General features: G+C 52.0%; 1 protein-coding gene across 1 annotated transcript in view; it reads right to left on the bottom strand.

The window, feature by feature from the left end:
• The window catches only part of Igsf21 (immunoglobin superfamily member 21), a 226,796-nt gene that overhangs the window by 14,882 nt on the left and 185,537 nt on the right, over window positions 1–26,377 (bottom strand). The window contains exon 4 of the mRNA XM_052715215.1: window positions 24,126–24,244. Coding sequence (XP_052571175.1) covers window positions 24,126–24,244 — 119 coding nt within the window. The remainder of the gene's footprint in view (window positions 1–24,125; window positions 24,245–26,377) is intronic.

The following is a 26,377-nucleotide window of genomic DNA, read 5'->3' as shown; positions in this document are numbered from 1 at the left end:
CAGCACCAGAAAGGGAAGATGGACTCTCCAAACCCACCCTCCTCCTACGCCACTGGACCAGTTAATTTTCTGTTGCTGAGGTAAAGCACCATGACCAAGGCGACTGATAAAAGAAAGTATTAATTGAGCTTATGGTTCCAGAGAGTTAGAGTCCATGACGGCGGAGCAAAGGCATGGCGGCAGGAACAGCGGAGAGCTCACATCTCAAACTCCAAGCAGGAGGCAGAGAACACGCTGGGGATGGCAGGAGGCATTATAGACACCAAACCTCCAGTGACAAACCTCCTCCAACAAGGCCACACCTCCTAATCCTTCCTGAGCAGTTCCACTAATTGGGGACCTAGTATTCAAACATGGGTCTCTGGGGGCCAGTGTCATTCACACCACCACAGTCAACTTCACTGAGGTCACACTGAGGAAAACATGCCTGACGGAACTGCTCAAGTAGTGAACGGGATGGTGACTACATGGTACCTGGCATGCCCACCAGTCAGCCAGTCATGTTAATGAATGCTGTTGGCTGTGCTTCATTTTTGCCATGCTAGTGAAGGAATCTGGAGCCTCCTGAATGCTGGCCAACTGTTCTACCCCAGAACTGCACACCCATCCACGCATCTTTAGAAAGAAGGGAGGGAGCTTACGATGGACCATGGGCTCCAGACCAGAGCACTCAAGGTTCAAAGCCCAGCCACACTACCTGTCAGCTGTGTGGCCTTGGGCAGGTGACTTAAGCTCTCTCTGTGTGTCTGCTTACCTGCAAAATAGAATTGAAGGGGGCTTGTGAAGATTCAATAAATAGAACCTGCAAAATATTTTGGAAGTGTGCCCAATAATAGTGATAGCTCTCCTTGTTGGTGGGCCCTCCCTCCGAGTTTTCTTTGTTTTAGGTGACTTGCCAGGGACCGAGAGGATCAAATCTGATCTCTGCTTGTATGTAGTTTAGCATGGAGTTTAGTATGAAGTGCTTGATGCTTGCACCCTTGACCACAGTAGGCACCCATACCCTATAGGTCCGAGCACACCAATGATGCATGTTCAAGCTCACGTGTGCTGGAACTGTAAAGAGCACACCGAATTTCAAAGGCTTAATTTGTAAAAGAACATTGCAAGATGGTTGGAGAGAGGCACACACACTCATGCACACACACAGAGGCACACACGCACACTCATGCACACACTCATACAAACATACTCATGCATATACACAGATGCACACACAGTAGCACACACTCATGCACACACACAACAGCACACACACTCATGCACACACACACAGGGACACACACACAGAGCCCTGCATCCGACCCATGCAGAGCCTGACCGGGAGCTGTGCTCCATCCCTCCCGGCATTTCTGAGCAGGTGTGAACAAATAGCCAAGCTTGTAAGACCGCAACAGTTGTATGGGTGATGACAAATAGGAGCTGCCAGCATTGGTGTGGACAGCCAGGGCTTCACACACTTGCCCACAGCATCACCCAGGCACTGTGTCCTGGGAGAATGTCCTCTGGTATGCCCTCTGGCGCCCCTTGGAAGGCTGAGTGCAGTCAGAAAGCTGTTTCCACCTGGGGGTGCTGGCTGCTTACTGCTGCTCCACTCCGTGCGTCCCTGTCACTGTGTCCCTTCTTGATCCCTTCCCTTCCCTGACTAGGTCCAGCTCTTTCCTAGACAGACCCCTGCTTCCTAGGCTCATTGCCTGTGCCCTTTCACCCATGGTCTCCCCAATATATTCCCACCCCAACCTCCGTCTGCACCTCTATCCCTGTCTCCATGCATCTTCGTCCTCACCTCTGTCACCCTCTCTGCTTCCATCTGAATTTCCATCCACCTCCAGGCCCAGCCCTGGCCCTGCCTCTACCTTCTGCTCTGTCTCCATCTGATCTCTGCCTCCACCCACACCTTTCCTTCCATCTCCATTTCCATCTCCACCTCCATCCTCACTTGACCTCATGCCCTCCTCCACCCCCACCCCTCCCCCACCCCCTCTTTGACCTCCACCTCTACTTCCTCATCTTCACCTCCATCTATTTTGTGAGACAGTCTCATGAAAAAGAAGAAAGGGGGATATGATACAAAAATATAGGCTACAGATATGATAGGATGAAAGGGTAGATTATTGAACCTACTTTTCAAGAGTAACATATTTTCATAGCATGCAGAAAGACATTCCCCCATCACTCCTGTATCTGAGGTGCTCCTTGAACTTGATACATAGTAGAGGATGACCTTGAACTTCTGATCCTCTTGCCTTTACCTCTTGAGGGCTGGGACTGGAAGTGAGATAATGCCAGGTTTATGCGGTGCTGGAGATCACACTCGGGACTCCACGCTAGGCAAGCACTCTACCAATTGAGCTACAGTCCTAAATCTCCATCACCACCTCCCTTTTTTGAGACAGGGTCTCACTGTGTGGCTGGCCTGGAATAGTAAATGCAGACCAGGCTGGCCTTGACCTCATAGAAATCCCTCTGCCTCTGCCTCCTGAGTTCTGGGGTTAAGAGTGTGTGCCACGGCGCCCAGTTCCCATCTCTAGCATTAGCTCAATTTCCACCTCTACCACTATCCCCATCTTCTCCCTTCTCCCCACTCCTGCCTCATTTCTACCCCCACCCCTTTCCAGACTCCAACCCCATCTCCACTTTCATTTTCTTCCCCAGGAGGTCTCCATCAAGGTCAAAACCAAGCAGCCTTTTGTGTGTCCTGGGCCTGAGAGTCAGTCTCCATTCATCCAAAGACAGCCAGCTGAGGGCACAGCCATAAAGTTCACGGGACCTTGTGGGTAAGAATAAGCCAGTTCAATGACAGGCCAGAGTGAGCAGTGTGCAGGGGCCGCCTGGCTGTGTTCAGCTGGATTCAGGCAATGAGGAATGGAGAAGAAGCTTCAGTGGAGAGCATGTTTCATGCTCCTTCCCACTCTTCTGCTGTCTCCACTGGACAGTGGTGTCCAGAGCTCCCAGAGCTCCCAGCATCTCTCGGAGGTGCTGCCTGTGTATAATCAAGTCCTCTGCATTTATGAGCACTGTTCTGAAACTCCCCAGAACCCATGACCCCATCCCACAACCACCCAGCCAGCGGGTTTTCTGGCTTATTTCTCACTTTGTCTTAAGAGGAGGGATCTGTTTCTGGAAGTTTCCTTGGCTAATTCTGTGTGCCGCTGTCAAGGCACAGCAGCTTCCAACCGGACACCGCCACACAGCCCAGCCAGCCTCCATCATCCCGCCCCACGGCCACTGAGGGAGGCAGGAGGTGAAGTTATTTTAGACTCAGCAATTCATATTGATGGAGTATGGTGATGCTCGGTGATCCATTTTATGAAATTAATCCTGAAATATGGCCTGTCTGTATCTTGCAAGCGGAAGTTTGTTTCGGGCTCTGTAACTCACTTCTGAGCTAGTACAGCCGCTCGCTCAGCTCTGTAAATTATCTCTCGGTCTTGGCAAAGGGGCCTGGTATAGAAACACCGGCAACATGGGCAGGGAACCTCCCCTAGGTGTGTCCACCTGTGCTCCCACCCTGCCAGGTCACCCTTCCCATCCCGAGGAACCCACTTTTACAAAGGCAGAGCGGAGCTCCATCCCCAGATCAGGTGACAATATCATCAGAGCTTTGGACCAATCGGGTGCCACCCTCTCCGGCATCAGCCTTCCTGTCTGTGAAATGGGTTGAATCTGACACATCTGCCAACATCCCAGTTCACAGGTATTTTGAGGGAAGCGGAAGGAAAATGGGCATTCTCTCATGAGAATGTGGAATGCTGAGCTGGCAGAAAGGTTGTGTTAATTCGCCTCTATTGTTACAGCCCTTCCTCTCGCCTCTCAGGAACACTATTGTCTTCAGGGAGGGGCCCTCCTACCCTGCCCTGCAGGTACCACTCTGTGAAGGTGCTGAGCCTGCTCCAGTCCTGAGAATCATTCATCACAGGGAGGGCATCAATTAGATTTGGGGGAGGGGCGGGAAGAAGGAATGGACAAGTTCAAAATTATATTATTTGCAAAAAAATCCATTCTTCCTCTCAGCGTGCGCGCTCTATCGACTGCCTTCCTTTTCAATCAGCTCCTAGTCATTATGCTGTATTTCAAACACCAGAAAACTAGCCTCTAATATAAGTGTCCATGAATATAAATGTCCCATGTGGTCCACCTTCATTTCTTTCTTTGATTTCTTGATCTTGTGTCTCTGTTCCTTTCCCATTCTCTCCGGTCATTTTTTTTTTTTTTTTTGCTTCAAGATGTCACTTAGCACAGTGCCTCCTCCAGGAAGCCCTCCCAGCTGCAGCTTCTAGAGCAGCCCAGCACAGCCTCCCTGCCTCACTCACCCTGGGCCTGGATGCTTTCTTGCCCCACCTGACTCCGCCTCATCTCTCAAGGCTGGCCTCAGGTGTGGCCTCCTTGGACAGCCCTCTAAACCTGGCAAGGCCTTTTCTCTGGGTGCCCAGAGCTGGTCACCCTCAGGCTATTTGTCACTCTGACCAGGGTCTGCCTCTGTCTCTCAGCTGGGCTGTGCTTTCCGGGGCCTGGGACTTTGTCCCCCACATCCCAGCCTTAAACTTTAGGCAGTCTGCTACACAGAAGCTCCAATTCCATTCCTGCTTGGGCCTCTCATTTCTGTGAGCAGAGGACACCAGCCAGGCTGTGACAGGGATCCCAGATGACCCTGAGAGTGTGCTGGGCCGGCCTGGCTTCATCTCCAGCCTTCTCCATCAGATACCCACCCTGTCGCGATGCTCCAAACACACTGAGCTTTCTCTGTCCCTTTTTTCCATCCCTTCCCTCCTTCCTTCCCCAAACACTCTAAAAGAAGGACTCTTGTCTCCTCCCAACACTCAAGAAATGTTTGTACCATGGGTGAGTTGGGGAGGGACCCAGATGCCGCAGCCTCCAGTCCCTGCCCCATTTAAAAGGGTGGGAATCTCCCCGCCACACTCTTTCCCAGAGATGGTTCCCAGTAGATGTGGATCCTGCCAATGAAGAAAAAGGAGAGGGAGGGAAGGACTCAAGTCTGTGGTTTAGGGGAAAATTAAATATCGAGCTGAATAGTCACAGTCCCAGGCAGGAGCAAACCCAGGACAAGTCCCCACACAGAACCATGATCCATGACAGGAGAGAGACTTAGTAGCTGTGCCTACATGGGCCCCAGATGCAGAGCTGAGTCGTGCCCCCACCATGAACTTGAGCTTAGCTGTGGGATCCCTGTGCTGAGACAATGGCCACATGAGAGGGTCCGTGTCCCAGGTCATTGTCAGCATGGACACCCGCTGTCCTGGGGTCCTTCCCACCCTGAGATGATGACCTCTCTGGGCTCAGCAGGAGCCCAATCATGTCAAGTTATCATCTGCTCTCCTGAGCCTGCTCTGTGGAGAGCTGCTGGCAGTGCCCACTCACTTGTGTGCCCCTCCCTGCCAGCTGTGACAGGTGATAAACAGCTGAGCTGGAAGCTTTGGCTGAGTGCTCTGGAGAGCAGGAGCTACCTCAGGGGAATAGTGAGTGAGCAAAGTACATGCTAGTGAGACCAGTGGGGGAGGAGGGGAAGAGACCCTGTCCACACTTCAAGGGGAGTGGTGCTTCCTGTTGGGTCTGGACCGTCACTGCACTCTTTTGACGTGTGTGTGTGTATGTGTGTGTGTGTGTGTGTGTGTGTGTGTGTGTGTGTGTGTGTGTACATGTAGTTATGCCATAGCATGCACAAGAATGTCAGAGGATCATTTGTGGGAGTTGATTCTCTTCTTCTACCTTGTGAGTCTTGGTGATCGAACTCAGGCCACCAGGCTTGGCAGCAAGCACCTTTATCTGCTAAGCCATCTCACCGGCCCTCCAGTGCTGTTTCTAGACTATGCCTTGAACCCACTGGTTCTCAAAATATGTTCCCTGGACCAGCAGTTCTCTGGGAGTCCGTCACCACTGCAAGTCCTTGGACCCCTTCCGTACCCAGATACTGGACTTTCAGTTCCTCCAGGCAACTCAAGGCAAGTTCAAATGTGCCAACTGCTGCCTTGACCTGGACAAGCTTCAGTGGGTTCATCCCCAAACTGTCCTGTGAACAGAGGGCTTGTTACATAATAGACACTCATTAGACAGTAGTAGAGGTTACAGAGTGGGCCTGAGGGGGTTGGAAATGCCAGCCTGGTTCTCCAAGCATCCACACATAGGGCTGGGGCATCCCTAACCCTCTGCACTGACTGGGTCCAGGACTTTACACTCCAAAGCCCTGCCTCCCACAACTGGGGAACTTTCCTAGCATGCCTGGGTTGGCTGCTTGTCAATAACCCAGGTTTGTAGGTTGGCCTTCAAAGCTGCCAGTCTTGTGTGGTAGACCCCATGGTCCTGGGGTTCTTTGGCCTGAGCCTCATGGGTGACTCCCTCCTGTGAGTCTGAGCTGTCCCACAACTGCCATTGTGCTTTATAGAGAGAATGTGCCAAAGACCTTCCATAGATGCAGAGATGAAGTCTGTGAGGTATGCCACAGATTCGTTTCATAACAGCAGGGCTGGTCGATATGGGGGACCTTTTCAGTGTACCCCACAGGTACGTATCACATGCTTGGGCAGTTTCACCCTGGGTATCAGTGTACTCGAAGCCTCTGGAAGGCTGTGGAACCCCAGGGAGGCGCTGCAAGCGCAGAAGCATCCTGAAGAGTCTCCTTTAAGCCCATCGGTAGGCTGGGCTGCTGGGCTCCAGGAAGCCCGCTCAGGAATACCACTGTCCCATTAGCTGGGCCATGTCCCTCCAAGCACACACGGAGCCTCTGTGTTGGTGGCTGGGAACAGGGCTTACCCCTGCCTAGATGCACAGGGCTCGGGACCCCCAGCTGGGAGGCTGCAGTCTTGGCTAGGAGAGCTGTGTTCCTAGGTAGCTGGTAGGACAAGGGTAATACGGGCATTGTCTCTGGGAGCAACTTGAGGGGTGTGAGATGGAGGTGGGTGGTCCCTGGCTGAGGGTTCCAGCTAGAAGAGCAATTCAGTCAGTAGAGTACATGCTCAGTGGAATTTTAGGTTCTGGTCTTGCCCAGGGCCAGGAGTCTTCAGGGTGTCTCTTCCCACTGGGCCATTCTCATGAGGTAAAGTATGGGCATTCTAGTGCATGGCCGCGCAGTGGGCACACGTGGACTCTGGCCACTCTTGCTTTTTATTGTTGCCCTGGAAAGCACCATGTTGGGTCAGTCTGCTCTTGATTCCATATCTGTACCCCACACCCCAGCTCAAAGGCTTCCTTCCGGGGCGGGGCGGATTTTCCAGGAGGCGTTGACTCCATTGCCTTTCTCATCCTGTGAGCATTTTAGGACTGGATTTTAAGTTGGAGTCAAATAAGTCATCTGTTTGGCTTGCTGTTCATAGCATGGTTTTCAGGAGGAGCAGCTTCAGGAAGGGTTTCCAGTGGAAAGGAGCTCCCACATTTCCTCCCTGATAGTTCATACTAAAGTTCAGTCAGGGCTGGGGGGCTCAGTGGTTAAAGTGGTTGCCACACAAGCATGAGGACACTAGTTGGAGTCGCCAGAATCTGTGGAATTGCCATGTGGGTGTGGTGGTTTGCCTGTAATTCCAGCCTCAGAAGGCAGAGACAGAGGATCCCCAAAGCAAGCTGCTGGCAAGACATGCTGTATCAGTGAGCTCTGGGTTTGATTGAGAGATCCTGCCTCAACGAATGAGGTGGAAGAGCATTTGAAGATGATTCCTGACATCAGTCATGGGCCTCCACGTGCACATGTACACATGTGTGCCCACATATGTGCAAATATGCACACACATGTGCATATCACACACACACACACATACACACACAGTGGGAAAAGGGGGGAAAAGTATCGAACCATGAATACACAGGCACCCGTCACTCAGCTTCAACCTTGAACACTCCCAACTGCTTCCATTACTGGCTCTCTCTTGGATCCATGGACGAGCCAAGTGAAACTTTCTTCCGGAAGGTGCCCAACTGCAAACGAGGAGGAGGGGCTTGGTGGAGCCCCAGAGGTTCAGGGTCTGGATCCCCTCCTCATAGCCTTTCCGGTCCTTCTAATCCTTTCAAACAGTGCCACTCCTAAGTGACTAAGAATTCAAATTTATGAGCTTATGGAAGCCCTTCTTATTCAAACCACCACAAGCAGGGAACACCCCTGTGTGCTAGAGCATGGGGAGGGAGCCTGCTCAGTGCTCAGAGCATGCTCATCCCTCAGCCATTGATTCACCTCTGACCTAGGAATCTGGCTACTCAAAGTCACATCTTGACTCTGACATTCAATGGTTAGGTGATAGCAGCTGGTCGCTGATCCTTGCTGAGCCTCAGTTTGCTCATCCCCAGAATAGAACCATCATAGTATGGGCTTTACAGGGTTTTGCTGAACACTATGTAAAGTACCGAGACCCTTGCCTGTCACCAGTTGAGTGCATGGCTAGTATCATTGCCACCTCTGATTGCCCCTCCCCATGATCCAGCATAGAGGGGTGTTCCCCGCTTGTGGCAACTTGAGTAAAAGTGGCCCCCATAAGCTCACATATTTGAGTCCTTAGTCACCAGGAAGTGGGACTATCTGAAAAGATTAGAATTAGGAAGAGTGGCCTTGTTGGAGGAAGTGTGTCACTGGGCATGAGCTTTGGGGATTCGAGTGACCATGCCAGGCCTGGAGTCTCTCCTTCTGCCCACAGATCATAATGTAGCTCGCAGCTACTGCTCCAGTGTCTGCCTGCATGGCGCCACGCTCCCCAAGGTAATGAAGGACTAAAGTTCTGAAACTGTAAGCAAGCCCCATTAAGAGCTGCCTCGGGCATGGTGTCTTCCCAGCAAAAGAACAATGCCTAAGACGCTGCTTGAAGGATGTACTCTACCCTCCCCTTCCTGCATCTGGCCCTATAGGATGCTTCTACCAGCTAGGGCTAGCACTCCCAGGAAGAGACTCCTGCCTGGGATGCCCACATCCCTCAGCTTGCACCCTTGTCTCCCCCCATCACTCCCATTCCCAGTGTTCCAGGAACCTGTGTTCCTGCCTGGCTCCCTGCCAGTCATGGACTCCCTGAGGAAGGATCTAGGCCTTCCAGCCCTGTGTCAGTCCTGGAGCTCGGAGGTCAGGCCCTTGGTGCACACATCAGCCCTTGGAACTTTTGGGCCTCAGTTTCCTTTTCTGTGAAATGGGAATAATCCTACTTGTCTCCTACTTGTCTCTTGTGAGAGCATCCCTGAAGAACTCTGCCCAATGCCTGGCTCATCATGAGCCTCAGTCAGCCAAAGCTTTAATGACTGAGAGTGTATGAAGGAACCGTGCCTCCTTCTATACAGACGGGGAAACCAAGTCTAGGAAACCACCGTGGCCAGATCAGCAGTCAGGACTATAAGCCCCAGGGCAGATCCCACTTGCAATGTGATCTTGGTCTCAGTTTCCCCTTCAATACACAGTGCCAGGATTGTGTTTCCCCAGCCCACCTCCCTTCAGGGCTGCAGTTGGCTCCCACACTGCCAGCCTCCCACTGCTCCGGCTCCAGGTTCTTTTGCTCCTCAGATGGTTATGGGAAAGGAGAACCTCAGCCTGCTGCTCTCTTTACAATCCTGGGCCTGAGGCGCTGCAGCTCCAACATCACATATCACTGGTAATTAAGGGTCCTGTCCCAGGGAGGGGAGTTTACCTTCTGCCAGAGACACTAAATCCTGCTCCCAGTGGTGTGGGGAATAAAGCATTGCGCTGACCTAACACTTGTCAGGGTTTAATGGTGCTCCTGCAGACATGCTCAGATGGGGACCCGGAGGCCGAGCGGAGTGGATGAGCATCTACAAATAGACAGGCACTACGGGTGGCAAGATGTGGAAAGTCCAGAAGGTGGGGGAGACTTGGATGCTGCAGCCACTTGTCTGGAGAGCTCAAGGGAGATGAGACTCTTTTGTTTGGCTCTGGAAGGCGAGATGGGCAGCTCAGTGAGTGGCCACACAGAAGCTTCTGGAACGAGGCTATTGGGCTTGCAAGCCACTGACTCACTGTGTGGCCTTGGTCATGATCATCTTTCTGGACCTCAGCTTCCTCACTGACTAAAGTGCCGGAGGCCTGTGTATGTCCCGAGGGTTGTGAATCTCTACGTTTAAAGGGCTTGGGGCAAAGTCTGCCACTGACAAAGTCTGCCACACTTACTTGGCTGCTCTCTATTGACCCAGTCTCTTCCCGAAGTGGTCTTCCATAGGGGGACTAGGACTCATCCCTTCAATGTAGCAGGCTCTTAGGGGGTGTGGTAGTTTGAATGTAATTGGCCCCCATAAACTCATGGGGAGTGGCACTATTAGGAGGTATGGCTCTGTTGGAGTAGATGTGGCCTTGTTGGAGGAAGTGTGTCACTGTGGGGGCGGGCTTTGAGGTCTCCTACACTCAAGATATGCCCTGTATCTCAGTTCACTTCCTGTAACCTGCATATCAAGATGTAGAATTCTCCAACACCATGTCTGCCTGCATGTCACAATGTCCCACCATGATGATAATGGACTGAACCTCTGAACTGCAAGCTGCCCCAATTAAATGTTTTCCTTTATAAGAGTTGCCATGGTCGTGGTGTCTCTTGACACCATGGAAACCCTAACTAAGATAGGGGGTGCTTGCAAAGGTGGTTTGAATTAGAAGGAGAGCTTGTGAGATGAGTGGACACATGTCCTGTTCTCTTCCCCTCAGGCACTGAGTTCCCTGGGGAGGGGAGGGTGGCCACGGCCTCTGTGGTTCTGGGGAGCCTACCCTCACAGAGGGGTGTGCCATTTGACCAAGCTGTCTGCTCTCCCAGTCACAGTCATGGAGGTGGTTAATATAAACCACACCCAGTGTGGGCTTCGATAGCCATGTCTCCATCTGCCCCTCAAGCCTTAAGTGGAGAAGGAATGGCTTCAGAGGGCGATGGGCGCCAGCTCGGTACTGAACTGACTCAGTTTCCTCTGGATCTGTTGATGCCCAGGCTGCTGGAGTACCAGCTGACAGTGTGCCTGGACGTTGACTCAGTTTCCTCTGGACCCCCACCTATTGACTCCCAGGCTGCTGGAGTACCACCTGACAGTGTGCCTGGGCATTGACTCAGTTTCCTCTGGACCCCCACCTGTTGACTCCCAGGCTGCCAGAGTACCAGCTGACAGTGTGCCTGGGCATTGACTCAGTTTCCTCTGGACCCCCACCTGTTGACTCCCAGGCTGCTGGAGTACCAGCTGACAGTGTCTGGGCATCTTATGCTGTCCATGTTGAGAAAAGGCTCGGTGTCTGGTGGGGATGATTTCTCATCCAGTGGCCATCTGGCTGTCCTGCTGCCCCTGGCTGAATATCTATTGTCCTACTTCCCTTGAAAGGGGCTCAAGAGGACGAGCTGGATGGCTGATTGAATGAACGTGCTGGGTCTGTGTGAGGTGCGCAGTTGGTTGTTGTCAAGGGCGCCCCAACTTGGCAGAGCTGTGTTCAAAGAGGGTGGGTAGGGATTTGAGGATCCGGTGCAGGAGGCAGGCAGTGGGCAGCAGGCGCAGACCTTGGGGGCTGAAGCTGGGAAGTGACTGTCCTTGCTAGATGACTCGGCTCACTCTGAAGTGCTCCTCTGAGCTCAGACCCATCTGTCTGCCTATTCCACACTGGTGCTCAGCCGGGGGCTTTGGCAACCGAGAGACCTGTGGGCGGGCATGTGGGTGGAGGGGACATCAGTCCTTCTCCAGACCCCCAGCTGGTTCCAGGCACTCAAGACAGCAGTGTCATGTTCTAGACATGCTTGTATCCAGCTTGGAGGTCCTTGGCCTATCATGCCTGCGTACTCTGGACTGCGTCCCTTGCTCTGGACCCTCAGGGCAGCTCAGCTGAGCCACTATCTCAGGCCCTGCACTGGCCATCTTGGAAGATCTACCTGATCAACAGAAAGTAGGCCTGGGGAGGTGCCCGGGGCCTTTGGTCTCCATTCCATATCCCTGAAGCTGAGGGTACTGACTGAGGTCTCACAGTTATCCTTCTCAGATGAACATCTCAATCCTGTGCCAGGTCTTGCTAGACATCCATGCTTATCCTCTTTCTCCAGGTGGTCCCCATGCCTGAGGGCTGCTGTGCAGAATGGTCCCTCATGCTCCAGATGCTGTGCGTACTGACCAGTCCTGGGGCTGGCTTGTGTAGTCTCAGCCTTTCCACGACTTCTCTGTACCATCACAATGGCAGTATGTGGTGTGTGAGCAGAGCACTTCCTGTACAAACAGGCCAAGTGCTTCCTGTCCACTCATAGGTACCATGTTGTCTGTGGCTTGTAGCAGGCCCATGGGAGAAGAGACCCATTTCCAGGCAAGAAGACCCACCCAGAGAGGAAGTGTCAGGCAGACTGGAAGGGGTGGGTCTGGTCAGGGTGCTGCTGGCTCCATGTGCTTCCATCTCTTGGCAGTCAACATAGCTTAACACCCTGGGAGGGGACAGAGTTGCCACCATCCTGCTGAGACATCTGCCCCCGGCTGTTATCATTTCATGCAGCTGTCACCTGGGCCTGGCCCCTGCTGAAGCTGATGCTGACAGGGGAGAGTGCTAGCCAAGAGTGGGGAAGGAGAAACCCCTTCACTGTGAGCCTGGGCCACAGAGCTCTGTTTATTTGACATCTCCCAACAGGGGAGATGCTGTTGAAACCCCCAGTTAGCAGAAAGGAAGACTGAGGCCCAGGGAACTGAAGTGATATTCCAGGTCATGCTCCTCGTACTCCACAGTGGGCTGAAGCGGGGCTCGGCGGTGAGGCAGGAGAATAGAAAATAGCAAAGGAGAACATTCCAGAGATTAGCACAGCAAAGGCAGCAGAGAAAAGACTCAACCCTCCCTGTACTGGGGCCACATTCAGCCAAGGGTGCATGCTCAGAAGGCCTGCATTTGTAAGAACTTGGGAGGAGTGAGTACTGTGTTGATGACCCATCCAAGTCACTGGGGACCTTATCTCGCCCTTTCTTGCTCTCTTGGAGCCAGGCCGCAGGTGTGGTACGACACAGCCGCCAATCCCTTTGTGTCACCCCCTTTTCTGTCTGTACAGTTCTCCTTAAGACAAGAACTTGGTTTCTGCCCGCCCGACTCAGCCCTCATCCTCATGCCTTCACAGGGAGCCCTGGCTTCCACACTAGCAGGTTCAGTGGTCCTCAACCTTCCTAATGCTGTGACGCTCTAATACAGTTCCTCATGTGGTGGTGACCCCACCCCACCATAAAAATTATTCCATTGCTACTTCATAACTGTAATTCTGCTAATGCTATGAATTGTAATGTAAATATCTGATACATGGGATATCTGATATGTGACCCCTGGAAAGGGTTGTTTGCCTCCAAGGGGTTGCGACCCACAGGTTGAGAAATGCTGTTCTACCCTACCCAGACTTGCATCCCTGGGCACATCTCCTACAGCTTGGTTTTTCCCCTTTGTGAAACAGGAAAACAAACAAACAGGCCTCACTTATAGAATTGATACCCAAGATCCAGCAGGAGCTGAGCCATGCCTGGTGGCTGATAAACACTCAGTAAACAGTCTCAGGGATGGGTAGAAAATGTATACCCAAACACAAAGCCCTCAGCACCTCATCATAAGTGTGTCAGCCCCATACTCACAGCAGGCCTAGTCTAGCTGAGGACAGTGACTGCCCAGACACCTTCTTCTGTAGCTTGGGGAACATGAAACATTGGTTTGTCCCTAACCCAGAGTAGTAGGAAGGGGGATAGTGGGACAGGAGAGAGGTCACAGGTCTGGCCTCATCGGGGCTTCTGGTCGGCCCAAGACTCTGGGGACTTCTGAAGGAGGAGAGAGGAGTTGGGGTTCACAGCCTGGCTTCCCAGTGCCTCTTGGTTCTGAGTTCTCCCCAGTTCTCTGTGGCTCTGGCCTGGATCCCAATCTGTCACATCCTCCTCCTCTGTGGAGCACCCAGCCTTGGTTCCTTGGGTCTGTACTTAGAGGTGGCTTAGGGCTGGTTACTGTAATTAGTGTGTGCCCAGTGGGTGGCTCATCCCCTCAGGCTTCCAGACAGGGCCTGGAGTCCATCATTTTCCTCCCAGCAGGCATCCTGGGATGTGTGGTCCTGCAGCTGTGAGTCCTGCCTCTCAGCAGCCCCTGCCAGGAGCCTCGGAGCAGTGCAGTGTTCCCGCCCACTGGTGGACTGTGCCCCCTGGACCCCTAACTCCCTCTCCCACCCCATCAGGCTCATGTATTTGAATGCTAGGTTCCCAGTTGGTGGAACTGTTTGGGAAGGATTAGGAGGTGTGGTCCTGTTAGAGGCGGTGTGTCTGCCTTTGAGGTTTCAAAAGACTCAGCACCGTTCCATGTGTCTCTTTCTCTCTGCCTCAAGGTTGTATCTCAAGATATGGGCTTCCAGCGACCGCCTCAATGCCATGCCTGCCTGTCCTCTGCCATAGTCCCCAACCATGATGGTCATGGACTCACTCTCTGGAACTGTAAGCCCAATTAACTCCTTCTCTGTCAGTTGCCTGGGTCGTGGTGTTTTGTCACAGCAACAGAATAATAACCAAGACAAGAGGGAACTCTACAGATGGCATCGTGCTCCTGACAACTCCAAGTAACTAGTCTTGGGAATTCGCCTTTCTCAAGAAAGGCACTCAGGGCTGGATTCGACAAAGAGCCTGAGCTCTGGCCAGACCTCAGGGAGGCAGGTTGGCCTCCACCAATCCTGAGGAACTCCTGGGTCCTTTCTTCTGGAAGCTTCCATCTACCCAAGGCAAGCTTCTTTCTATGGGGAACCTGGATGAACTGGTCACCGGGGAGCATCCCATGAACCCAGTGCCCAAAGTCACATGGTTCCCGAGCCAGTGCCACGTGTGCATAAGGGCCAACACAGAACTGTGAGGCAGAATGGAGAGCCCCAGGAGCTGGGCACGCGGTGGTAGTGGTGGTGGTGGTGGTGGTGGTGGTGGTGGTGGTGGTGGGGAGTGTTGATGGTTCAACAGTTAAGAGCTTACTTACTGCTCTTAGGACCTACCTACATTTAAGTTCCCAATGGCCGCATCAGGTGGCTCCCAACTGCCTATAACTGCCGCTCTTGGGGGCTCAGGTGCTCTCTGGACTCAGTGGATACCTGAGTGCAGGTGGTACACATAAACGAGTGCAGGAAGCACACAGAAATTAATTAAATAATCAAACTTAAAAAAACGCCAAGCATGTGAGAAACACTTTATTTTTTCTGTCAAAAGTGGCTTGCCCACCAAGAGACAATATTCCATAAACCTCCTGCATTTTGCCCAAGGCTTGGACATTTCTGAGACTCCATCGACCCTGTCACTCCCTTCCTCTTGTGTCAGATAGTGAGTGAGGTACAGTCCTCACCATCTGGGTAAGATTCAGAACCAAGAGAACTTCCCGCCTCAGAGTGTGCTTGCTAGCCGGGCTGGGAGAATTCAATGGGATGGATAGTGTACCACAGGAATTTTCTGGGAAATAGGGACCCCTCCCTCTTGCCATCAATAAAATAACTCAATATGCACTGTCTGCCCATGAAAGAGCTAAAGTCATAAAAACTCTTCTTGGAAGAAAACTATGTGGTAAATTGTGCCTGGCGTTAGTGAATGGCCCCCTGACTGAGGCACTAACAACACGGCAATAAAAGAAAAGTGGATCAAATAGAACGCGGGTGTCAAAGCCTTTTGTTCTCCAGAGGTCACCCTCCTGAAAGTAAAACTACAGAATGGGAGAGGATATGCAGATCGGGGAGCCGGGGACAAGGGATGACTAAGAAGATCAAGGACCCTTACAGCTAAACAAAGCAGGAGCAAACCTGTGCATTGGCTGGTCCCAGGGGAGATACTGACATGGCCAAGAGCCTCCTGCAGGGAGCGCAGTTTAAACCCACAAAGAGATGCCACCTCCCCTGACCTGGATGAATGGCTGGACCAAAAAGACCTCTGGCTTTTAGTAACAAGTGTTGGCCAGAACTTGGAGGAGCTGGGTCCTTCATACACTGCTGGGAAACATAAAATGGGCGTGTTGGAGTCTCACAAAATCCCAGTACTTGGGAGGCTGAGGCAGGAGGATTGCTGTGAGTTAAGGGTAGCCTGGGTTACAGAGTGAGACCCTGTCACAAAGACAATAAACCAAATGAAACAATAACAAAAAACTCCACTCAGATCCACCCAAAACATACAGCAACCATGAAAGCTTTCTGCCATTCCCTTAAAAGACTGAGTCCATTCACCGTTTGACTCAACCATTTACTTCCAGAGAAGAAGGCAGAAACTATGGTCATACAAGAACTCGCTCACAAGTACACAGTGGTACGATTCAAGAGCCCCACAAAGTGGGAACAACCCAGCGCCCTCCACAGACAAAAGATCCACAAATAAGAGAAATCCATAAAGTGGGATACTGCTTAATACTAAAATATGATGAAGTGTTTGAAAGGACCAAGCAGATGCCATAACAGGCTGCTCAGTCTTCTCTCAGAGATCAGGCCTCAATTTCAGTTTCCTGAGACTTGAGCAAGCAGTTTCTGGGAGGGCCATGAACAAAAGACATAGTCCTTGCAGTAGCTCCCTTTCTGCACACACTTTGACTGCTCAAAGTTCAGCCAGATGTTTACTGTCTGGGGCCCCTCACCAACTTAGAGTTATGTGCAGTACGTGCTTGGCCAGCCAGCCCCCATGGTGGCTCAAGGACAAAGCCTGGGACTTGTGCTGGACTGCCCCCAAAGTAATAAATTGTAACCACCAACCAGTAAATTCAAAGGTTACATACCCTCACCCAATTAAAAGAGAACAGAGATAAAAATAAACCAATCCGAGTTGCACCCGTGCAAAACTCCCCCAACCCCCCCGAAGGGCTTGTGGATTTTGCCTTTAAAAAGCTAGCCACACAAAGAAAAAGCAAGTTCCTCCTGGCCTCACAGTTACTATGAGTGAGTGCTTTGGATCGAGCTTCCCTGCCCGCGGCTTGTAAACAGAAATAAACCTTGCTTTTGCATTCTGTACCTAAGGCCTGTGGTGATGTCTTTGGGGTCACAATCTGGGCATAACAGTGTTGACACCTGGTATACCACATATGAACTGTGAGAATATTAATGAAAGAAGCCGGTCACAAAAGATCCATGTAGTTTATATGATTTTGACTGTTTGAAATACCCAGAGTAAGGAAAGCTGGGGCACGTAGAATGTGTGACCATGGCCACAGGCTTCTTTGGGGAGTGATGGAAACATTCTAGAACTGACTGTGGTGATGGCTGCAGGGCCCTGGATGTAAATAGGAACTCTTAAATGAACGGCGATGTGTGAGTCATCACTCGATACAACCATCCCAAGAGACAGTAAGGTGGGTGTGGGTGTGGGTGGGAGCACCAGCCACAAGAAAAGCTGTGCAGAACTCTCTGGAAGACAAGCACACCAGGTGCCTCACACAAGCACCGCTCCTGGGTGCTCCAGGAGTAGAAAGTATTGCACTTTGGCCTGGGGGTCAAAGGGTCACTACATCTGCCATCCTCATTAGAGAACTCTGAAGAGAGGGGATCCCTGAAAGGACGGCTCACTATCGCTTGAGACAGAGTCTCACGTAGCCCAGGCTGGCCTCAAACCCATACATAGCAAAGGATGACCTTGAAATCCTCAGGCTCCTGAGTGCTGGATTATAAGAGGGCACTGCCACGTCCAGTTTTATGTAGTGCTGGGCATGGAACCCAGTGCTCCGTCCTTGTTTGGCGAACACTCCGGGCCTGTTTGTCTGAGTTCCCACTGCTTGGTGGTAAGCCGCCTTCAGAGCGGATGGTGTGGTGGTATGTGTGGGAGTACCCTCCACAGGCTCACAGATTTGAACGCTTGGTCAGCAGGGAGTGGCACTGTTTGAAAGGATTAGGAGGTGTGGCCTTGTTGGAGGGAGTGTATCCCTAGGGGTGGACAAGCCCAAGCCAGGCCCAGTGGCTCTCTCTCTCTTCCTGCTGCCTCTGGATCCAGATGTAGAACTCTCAACTACTTCTCGAACTGCCTGCATGCATCCATGCTTCCCTGCCGTGCTGACAATAGACTAAAGCTCTGAACTGTACCAGCCCCAGTTAAATGCTTCCCTTTATAAGAGTTGCTGTGGTTATGGTGTCTCTCCCCAGTAATAGAACATCAACTAAGACAGGTGGTCAGTTCAGGCATAAGCTAAGTCTTTGCCTCCCACACCTCACACTCCATTTTCTGGCTAGGGAACTCAGCAAGCGACAGCACCTTTCTATTTCCCTCTGTCGAAGGGAAAGTGGCAGGATTGCCTCTTTGAGTGCTCAAGTGTTCTTAAGAGAATGCATGAACAGATGAGTTTGGTGTGTTAGGGCTTGCACAATGATGGGTGACCATGTCACTGGGAACACAGAGCAGTGGCTTCCCAATCCCAGCCTCCTCCCTCCTGGCTCCGTTACTGGCTTGAAATTGTTTCCTCAAACATATGGTGAAGTCCTGAGCCCTGGTCCCTGAGAGTGTGACCTTCTTGATGTAATTAGGCTGAGCTGAGGCTATTCCAGACCAGGGCGGGTCTTAATCTAGTGAATGGTGTCCTCAGAAGAAGAAAGTGTGGGCCTGGGAATGTGGCCCTGTAAGTAGAGTGCTTGCCCAGAGGGCAGAAAGCCTGGGGTTAGATCCCCAGCATGTAGTGGCACATGTCTGTAAATACCACAATCTGGGGGTAGACAGTTCAAGGTCATCCTTGGTTCCAAGCCAGCCCGAGCTACGTGAGACCCAGTCTTAAAATAAAATATAACAAAATCAGAAAGAAAGAAAAGTAGACAGGGCAGCACAACCTCATGGAAAGAAACACCACCTGATGCAGAGACCGATTCGCATGAAGAAGGACTGGGTCACGGAACAGAGAGGTGAAGGCTGTGACAGTCACCAGCGGCCAGTCACTGCGGCCACAGTCTACCAGTTCACGGTCATACGCTCCAGGCAGGCCTGAGAAATGAACACACTTTTGAAGGTTCATGTGGGGACCTCAAGCTGAGTCATCCCTGTTGGAAGGCAGGTCACTGGGGTGAGGACTCTGCCTCACTCTCCACTGGACTCCTGGCCTGGAGCAGGCTTGGGGCTGGGGGCTCCTGAGTAAGGAGCTCCTGAGCAGCTGTTGTACCCTCTCCAAATGCCACCTTCTCCAAGGACCCTGCTCAAATGACACCACCTCTCTCTCTGCTGGTCCCTGACTGTATGGCCACTTTTAGAAACACTGTGTGACAGTGTTGCCCAGGCTCAGAGTCCACTTTATGGTCTGCACACCTGAAGTACTGTTCCAGTGCATGGGACAGTACCCAGAATGTGTCACAGGCATGTCCAATCATGTTGTCATTCAATACATTGTCTTCTACAAACTGCAAAATATATCTCATAAGGTTTCAAGTAAGTTCCAGATTTCATTGGGCCACTTCCATAACTCTCCCGGGCCACACACCCTGCTTGTGGGCTGAGGGTGGGACATGCGTGCTAGCTGCTCAATAAACACTTGCCAGGGGAAGGCTGGATGAGAGAGTGACCCCAGGTAGACACACAAGCCACTTTCTGATCTATTTGGACAAAAAAAGACATTCTGGGCTCAGCTGAGGGAGTGCTTGCATACAGTGCACGAAGCCCCGGGTTCCACCCCCAGCACCTCACGGCACATGCCTGTAATCCCAGCACTTGGGACATGGAGGCAGGAAGGTTAGAAGTTCACGAGGCTGGGGAGAGGGCTCAGGGGTTAAGAGCACTGGCTGCTCTTGCAGAGGACCTAGGTTCAATTCTCAGCACCCACAGGACAGCTAGCAACCACCTGTAACTCCAGCTCTAGGGGGTCCAACACCCTCTTCTGGCTTCTGAAGACACTCCATGCACATGACGCACAGACACACACGCAGGCAGAACACGCATATGCATAAAATGAAAACAAGTATGTTTTTAAAAGAAAAGTTTAAGGTCATTGCTGGTTACACGTCGAATTTGAGACCAGCCTGGGCTACACGAGACCCTGTCTTTAAAATAAGGCATTATGTATTATTAACCATTAAATTTTTTTTATACTGGAAAAGAAGTTGAATGGCATGGGCCACCCGCGTCAAAAGTAGACACTAACTTAATTGGAGTTTGTCACCTGGTCTTCCAGACTCCAGGTCCAGCACTCTGTTAGAGGGGTTAAGTAGAAAGGGTTGTTCTGGGCAGTGGATGAGGATGAGGGATGGGGATGGAGGCAGTGTGGATGTTTCCTCTCCCTTCCCCAGACCCCTATCTCCTCACCTGGGTACCACAACCCCACCTGACTGTAGGAGAGTCCAGTGCCAGATGCTCCAGCCTGGGCTCTGTGAGTGAGGCCTCTGTCCTACACCCCAGAATGGTGAGGATTGGGGTTACAGAGAACCTATGACAAAGGTAGGGGTGTTCCCTTGGGAGTCTGCGTGGAGTTAGGGCTGCTAGCTGTGAACAAAGCAGGCCGGATAGGACCTCCTAGCTCCTGTCACTACCATGACAGGTCTCTTAATGCTCAGGGCCTCTGTTCCCTGCTCTGTCAAACAAGGACAACCGTGTCTGTAACAGCCCTTGTAGGGTCACGTGATCAGCCTTGGCGTGTGCACTGAGCTGGGACCAGCACAGGCCCGATGCCATGACCTGTGGCTGAGGTGCTGCCCCTGGCCACTCAGGAGGAAGACTTCAGCTTTGGCGGGGGCGAAGAGCCCGGGCCTCATTATGTTTAATTGCTTGTAACGCAAGCCCCTTAACACGCTCACCCCCAGGACCTGCACCTCCAGGAAGCAGCTTTACCATCCTCCCATGACTGCGTGCAGCATATTCCCGGAGCCCAGCACGCGGCTCTCAAATTGGCTCACGATTTGTCGGCAGCTCGGATAAAAACATTTTAATGGCTGTGTGCGGCACACACCCTGAGTGTCGCTCACGGGCCTCCCAAATGTCTTTTCCTACCACATAGCGGGATGTGATAGGCGTGAAATTACGGCCACTCTTTTGGTTTCATCTCCACCCAGAGGCCTCTGTGAGCAGCTGTGGAGGACTGACAGTGCTCGGTGACTTTGATGGAGGTGGCCTGGGCCCTGTCCACAGCCTCAGCTCCTCCCCTCACTCTCCTGAGAGGCTCTCTGGAACCCCAGCCTGCCTCACTGTTAGCTGTCACATCTTCACGGCACAAAGGGGGCCCAGGCATTGCATGACCTCTACTCACTTGGAGGGTCTCTGAGACACTGAGAAAGGATATGGGCAGGGACAGATAAGTCTAGATTGCGAGGGCCTGTGACTTTGGAAATGGGCCTTGGCACAGACACATTCAAAGAAAGTTGTGGAGTTAGGGGGAAGCATAATTTTTAAAAAAGACAGTAAACAAACAAACAAAAACACCTCTCAGGGCTGGGGAGACGGCTCCGTGGTTAAAGAGCTTTTGGTGCAAACAGAGAAGTAGGGTTCAAGTCCATGTAAATGCTGGGTAGGTGTGGATAGACAGACTAGTAACATCAGCAAGCTCTGGGTTTGACTGAGAGACCCTGCCTCCATGAACAGAGTGGAGGAGCAACTGAGGATGACTCTCACTATCACATGCAGGTGCTCCCACATGTAGGTGCTCCAATGCACATGCACTCAACACACATGCAAACATGGACACACACACAGGATCATGGAAAAAGAAAACTAAAGTCTCTTTGAGCTGGATAGACGGTTCAGTAGTTAAGAGAACCTGCCGCGCAAACGTGAGGCCTGGAGTTTGAACCCAGCACTCCTGTGAAAAGCTGGATGTGCTCTGAGTGTGCCCAGCACAGAGGGCAGAGAAAGGAGGACTGCTGGGGCTGGCTGGCTGGCTGCCAGTCTAGCTGCCAACTCAAGCTTCTGGTTCATGGGACGACCCCACCACTGGGTCAAGAATGATAGAAGACACCTGACACCTTCCTCTGGGCTCTGTGTACACGCACAGGCAAGGACACCCAACACACATGTGCCCATGTATCATCACACCCTCCCCAATTTTGATTGACAGTTGCTGAGTCACTGGGTGCAGACCTCACAGAAAGGAAGGGACACTGTCAGAGTGACCTCGTGGTTGGGTTGCACGTAATGCCGCTGAAGGGAAGACGTCTGCAGGTGGCATGGCCAGCGTGGGTGGCTGCTGCCCTTCTCAGGGCTGCCACAGATCCTGGCTACTTCTCCAGGGTGAGGTGCAAAGACAGGTGGACTCTAGAGAGGCGGCCCTGGAAAGCCAGGTAGGCAGAGCACCCTCACTGGACCTGTCACTCCCAGAAGCACTCCAGGCTTCCAGAACCTTCACTCTTCATGTTACTCATGAACACTGTGATCTAAGAGAGCCGTCTAGAAAGTGTTCCTCAAAAGGCCGGGTGTGTAGATCACTGGATGGAGTGCTCGTGTCTCACTCATGAAGCCCTGGGTTCAAGCCCTGGCACCTCTTGACGGAGTGTGGTGGCTCACGCCTGTCCTCCCAGCACTGGGGAGGCGGAAGCAGGAGGCTCAGAAGCTCAAGGTCACCCTTGGCTAGGTAGAGGGTCTGAGGCCAGCCTGGGCTACATGAGATCCCGTCTCAAAAACAAAAACAAACAAAAAAATGGGGTTCATGGTAGCCTTTCCTCCCTGGTTAATTGTGAGGATGGAGTGACATGATGTGTGGATATGTGCAAGCACCTAGCTATGCGCCCAGTGGCCGCAGAGGGGCGTGGCCTCCTCGGAGTCCCTCCCTCCTAATTAGCATGCCCTTCCTTTGCATGGCCTCTTTACCCATAGCCCTCCTCTACCTTCTTTCCGGCATCTGTCAGAGACAGCTGCCATCTTAGTGCCTCACCTGCGCATGCGTCTTACGCCTGGCTCGCACCCTGCGCTGCAAACCCACCAAGGACAGGAACTTCGTTCTGCTCCAAGTTTGTCCCTGTGCCATGAATGCATCAGATGTCATAAACATCTGATGAGCAAATAATGGGGCCTGTCTTTCTCATTGAACTGGGAGCCCCTTGATGGTACAGGCTGAGTTGTGTTTCTTCCCTGGGGTGGCCAGCTCAGGGCTGGGCACCGAGCATGCGCTGTCAGAGAAGTCAGCCCGTCTGCCCAGCAATGCCGCCACCTCCCCAGGCTACTGTGGTGGGATCAATGTTGCTCCGGAGGTCTGGCCTTTGGAGGTTTTCAATTTCCCTCGATCGACGACTTTCCGCAGGGCCTTTGTGCTCTCATTGATTGGCAGAGCACAGCAGACTTTGTGGCCCTGACAAATATTATTTGATAAGAAAAACAGAGACACAGAGCCTGGGTCAAGGCCAAGGCCCAGCATTCCTGCAGAGGGGTGGCCACAGAATGGTGGTTCATCTGGCAAGAGCATCGCGCTGATGGGACTTCCCGAGACTACTCAGAGCAAGGCCTTTGCATTTCCAACAGGGAAACTAAGGCTGGGTGAGGGTTGATTCAGCGATGACACAGCTGGACACAGATACTAGTGTTGCTGTCCTATGTCACAGATGCACAAATGGAGGCAAAGAGCCAGGGTGAGAACACAGGAGCCCCCACAGGCAGCCCAGAATGTTTTCTAACTTCCTGGCTTTTCAACACCCCCAGAAAAGCCCTGGGAGGAGCCCGGGGGGCAGGGGTGATAGTCTCTGGAACCTATCACAGCTGTGATGCTGGGTTCCCTCCCCGGAGGCTCCCGGGTAGTTATCCCCTGTTGAAGATTCTCTCAGCATGTGCTTCTCAGGGCTTCTACTGATGCAGCCTTGGCCTCTGCTGGGGAGAGCAGCTGCAGCAGCCACAGGCTCAGGGCCTTCCTCCACTAACCACACCATGCCACAGGGCATGTAGCTGGGTGGCTTAAGAGAATGACATCCCTTGCCAACCATCTATAAATGTGGCTCAGGGGCTGTGGTCGCCTGCTGTCTCTGGACAGCAGTCACTTCCCTCAGTGACTTCTTTAGTCCAATCAACGAGCAGCCTGTCACACACCAACACATGAGGATCAGGGACAAGGCACAGACCATGAGTCCTTAGAGCTTGGGACTGGGAAGAGAGTGGGTCCCTTACAAGAGGCTGTTGGTGCCAGGTTCCACAGTCACAGCTTGCCAGAGTCTGGCTTTTCCTCCTCCCAACCAAGGGCAGTAGACGGGAGAGGCACCTATACATAAACCACAGGAGTTGACAAAGTGTCCCAGGACAGTTTCTGTGAGCCTGCTTGTGTGTGAATGCACACACCCGCATCCCTCCTTCCTGAGACACTGACTCACCCATGACGTTGAGGAAGATGTTGCCTGAGGCGAGGACCACCTTCTCCCTGGTGGCTCTGTCGTAGATACCCACATGGCACTCATAGGGACCATTGTCTGAGATCCGGACCTCAGGCAGCCTGCAGAGAAGCAGATGCAAGGGTAAGGCTAGTATTGCAAGGCTGAGGAGGCAGTGTTCCATCCAGGAGGCCAATCCCAGGACAAACTTGTCCAGGCTCCACGCATTCACTTTGCAAAGACTTTGCACACCTGCGGTCTGGATTGGAGGAAGGACAGCATTTATGCAGCACCCACTGTATACAGGCTCCGTGTCTGGTGCTGCAGAGGGGGACAGTGAGTGCTATGTTCAGCCTGAGCTAAATCTGTGCCCAGGAGCAGCTGCCGAGCTGGTCACGTGCCAGTCTTAGGATGCCCTGTGGGTGATGCAGGTTTCGAAGAGCTGGGCTTAGCTGCTGCCTGCATGAGGCCTGGCCCTAGTCATTCCTCACAACCACCAATGTCTTAGTTACTGCTCTATTGCTGTGAAGAGACACCGTGATCAAGGCAACTTACAGAATGAAGTATTTAATTAGGGGCTTGCTTATAGCTTAAGAGGGTCAGTACATGATCGTAATGGCACTGGAGCAGTAGCTGAGAACTACTTACATCCTGATCTGAAGGCAGGAGGCAGGGAGAGAGAGACTGGGCCTGGCACAGGCTTTTGAAACCTCATATTCCAACCCTAGTGACACACCCCCTCCAACAAGGCCACGCCTCCTAATCCTTCCCAAACAGTTCCATCAACTGGGCACAAAGCATTTAAATATATGAACCTATTGGGGCCATTCTATGTTGGTTGATCATTACACTCCATAAACAGGGAAACTGAGCATGAGATGTTATTGACTGCCCTACCCTGATTAGCTAAGATATCACCATGAGACCTTGGAATCCTGCCTTCAGACAGCCAAGAGGTCACTTTATGCCCTGCCCTGAGGACACCAAAAGAAGCACAATTGCATTCCTGTCCCCAAGGAATCTCCTCCCTGGTAGACAGGGACAGAGAGAAACTGACCAGTGCTCCACACCCGTGCTACAATATGTGTGCTCAGCAGTGGGCTGAAGGGCACTGGCTCTGCCTTCAAAGTCCCCAGACCAGTGTGTGTGTGTGTGTGTGTGTGTGTGTGTGTGTGTGTGTGTGTGTCCCCTCAAACCTCCCTCTCGCTTTTCATTGGAAAGGTTCAAGAGTAAATATCTCAGGCTTTGTTCCCTCTTGAAGTTGGTCTTGGGACTGGAGAGATGGCTCTGAACTTTTGCAGAGGGCCTGAGTTTGGTCCATCGCAACCACATTGGGTAGTTCATAACAGCCTGTAACTCCAGCAAAGGGGGATCTGATACCTCTGGCCCCTGTGAGTCCCTGCACTCATGTGTGTACCCACCCCCAAGACACAGATATACATAGGCAAATTAAAACAGACTCTCTCTCTCTCTCTCTCTCTCTCTCTCTCTCTCTCTCTCTCTCTCTCTCTCTCTCACACACACACACACACACACACACACACACCTGGGTGTTGGGAGAGATGGATCAGTGGTTAGGAACACTTATTGCTCTTGCAGAGGACCCAGGTTTGATTCCTAGCACCCATATGGCAGCTCATGCCTGTCTGCAACTTCCATTCCAGGGCATTGGACACACTCTTCTGGCCACTACAGGCATTGCACACACATGGATTTCTTACATACATACAGGCAAAACACTCATACACATACAATTAAAAACCGAATCTAAAAAAGTCTTAAAGCTGATATCTTATAATTTCTCTCTGTTCCCTCATAGCACACAGACAGTTGAAGAGCGCCTGTCAACCAATCAGTGTGCTGAGGTTCCGATAAAACTTTATTCATGACTGTCAAGTTTTCTGCTGCTCGGAATGTTCATGTCACAGAATAAACTTACACTTTTCCTTTTCTCCTCCAACCATTCAAAATCATTAAAACATTCTCAGTTCACAAGCTGTGGCTAAACAGACTATCATCTGATGACTCCTGTTCTAGATCTCTCTACAGAGCCTACAGGATCAGGTCATGCTAGAATGAGTTGGTATGCCATTCTTTCTCCTGGAGGGTACAGTCACAATGGGGGCAGCCTCTTTCTGCCATCTAGGCTGCAAAGAGCTCTGAGAACTGAGTTCAAATTATGCTTCCCTCTGTGTGGAACCCATGGAACTTTGGGGAAGCCATACCTTTGAGCACCCACTTTCATATATGTGTGT

This window comes from Peromyscus californicus, unplaced genomic scaffold, assembly GCF_007827085.1.
Source record: "Peromyscus californicus insignis strain IS unplaced genomic scaffold, ASM782708v3 Scaffold_5__1_contigs__length_169319896, whole genome shotgun sequence".
NCBI classification, from domain to species: Eukaryota; Metazoa; Chordata; class Mammalia; order Rodentia; family Cricetidae; genus Peromyscus; species Peromyscus californicus.
This window is presented reverse-complemented; position numbering and strand designations above follow the sequence as displayed.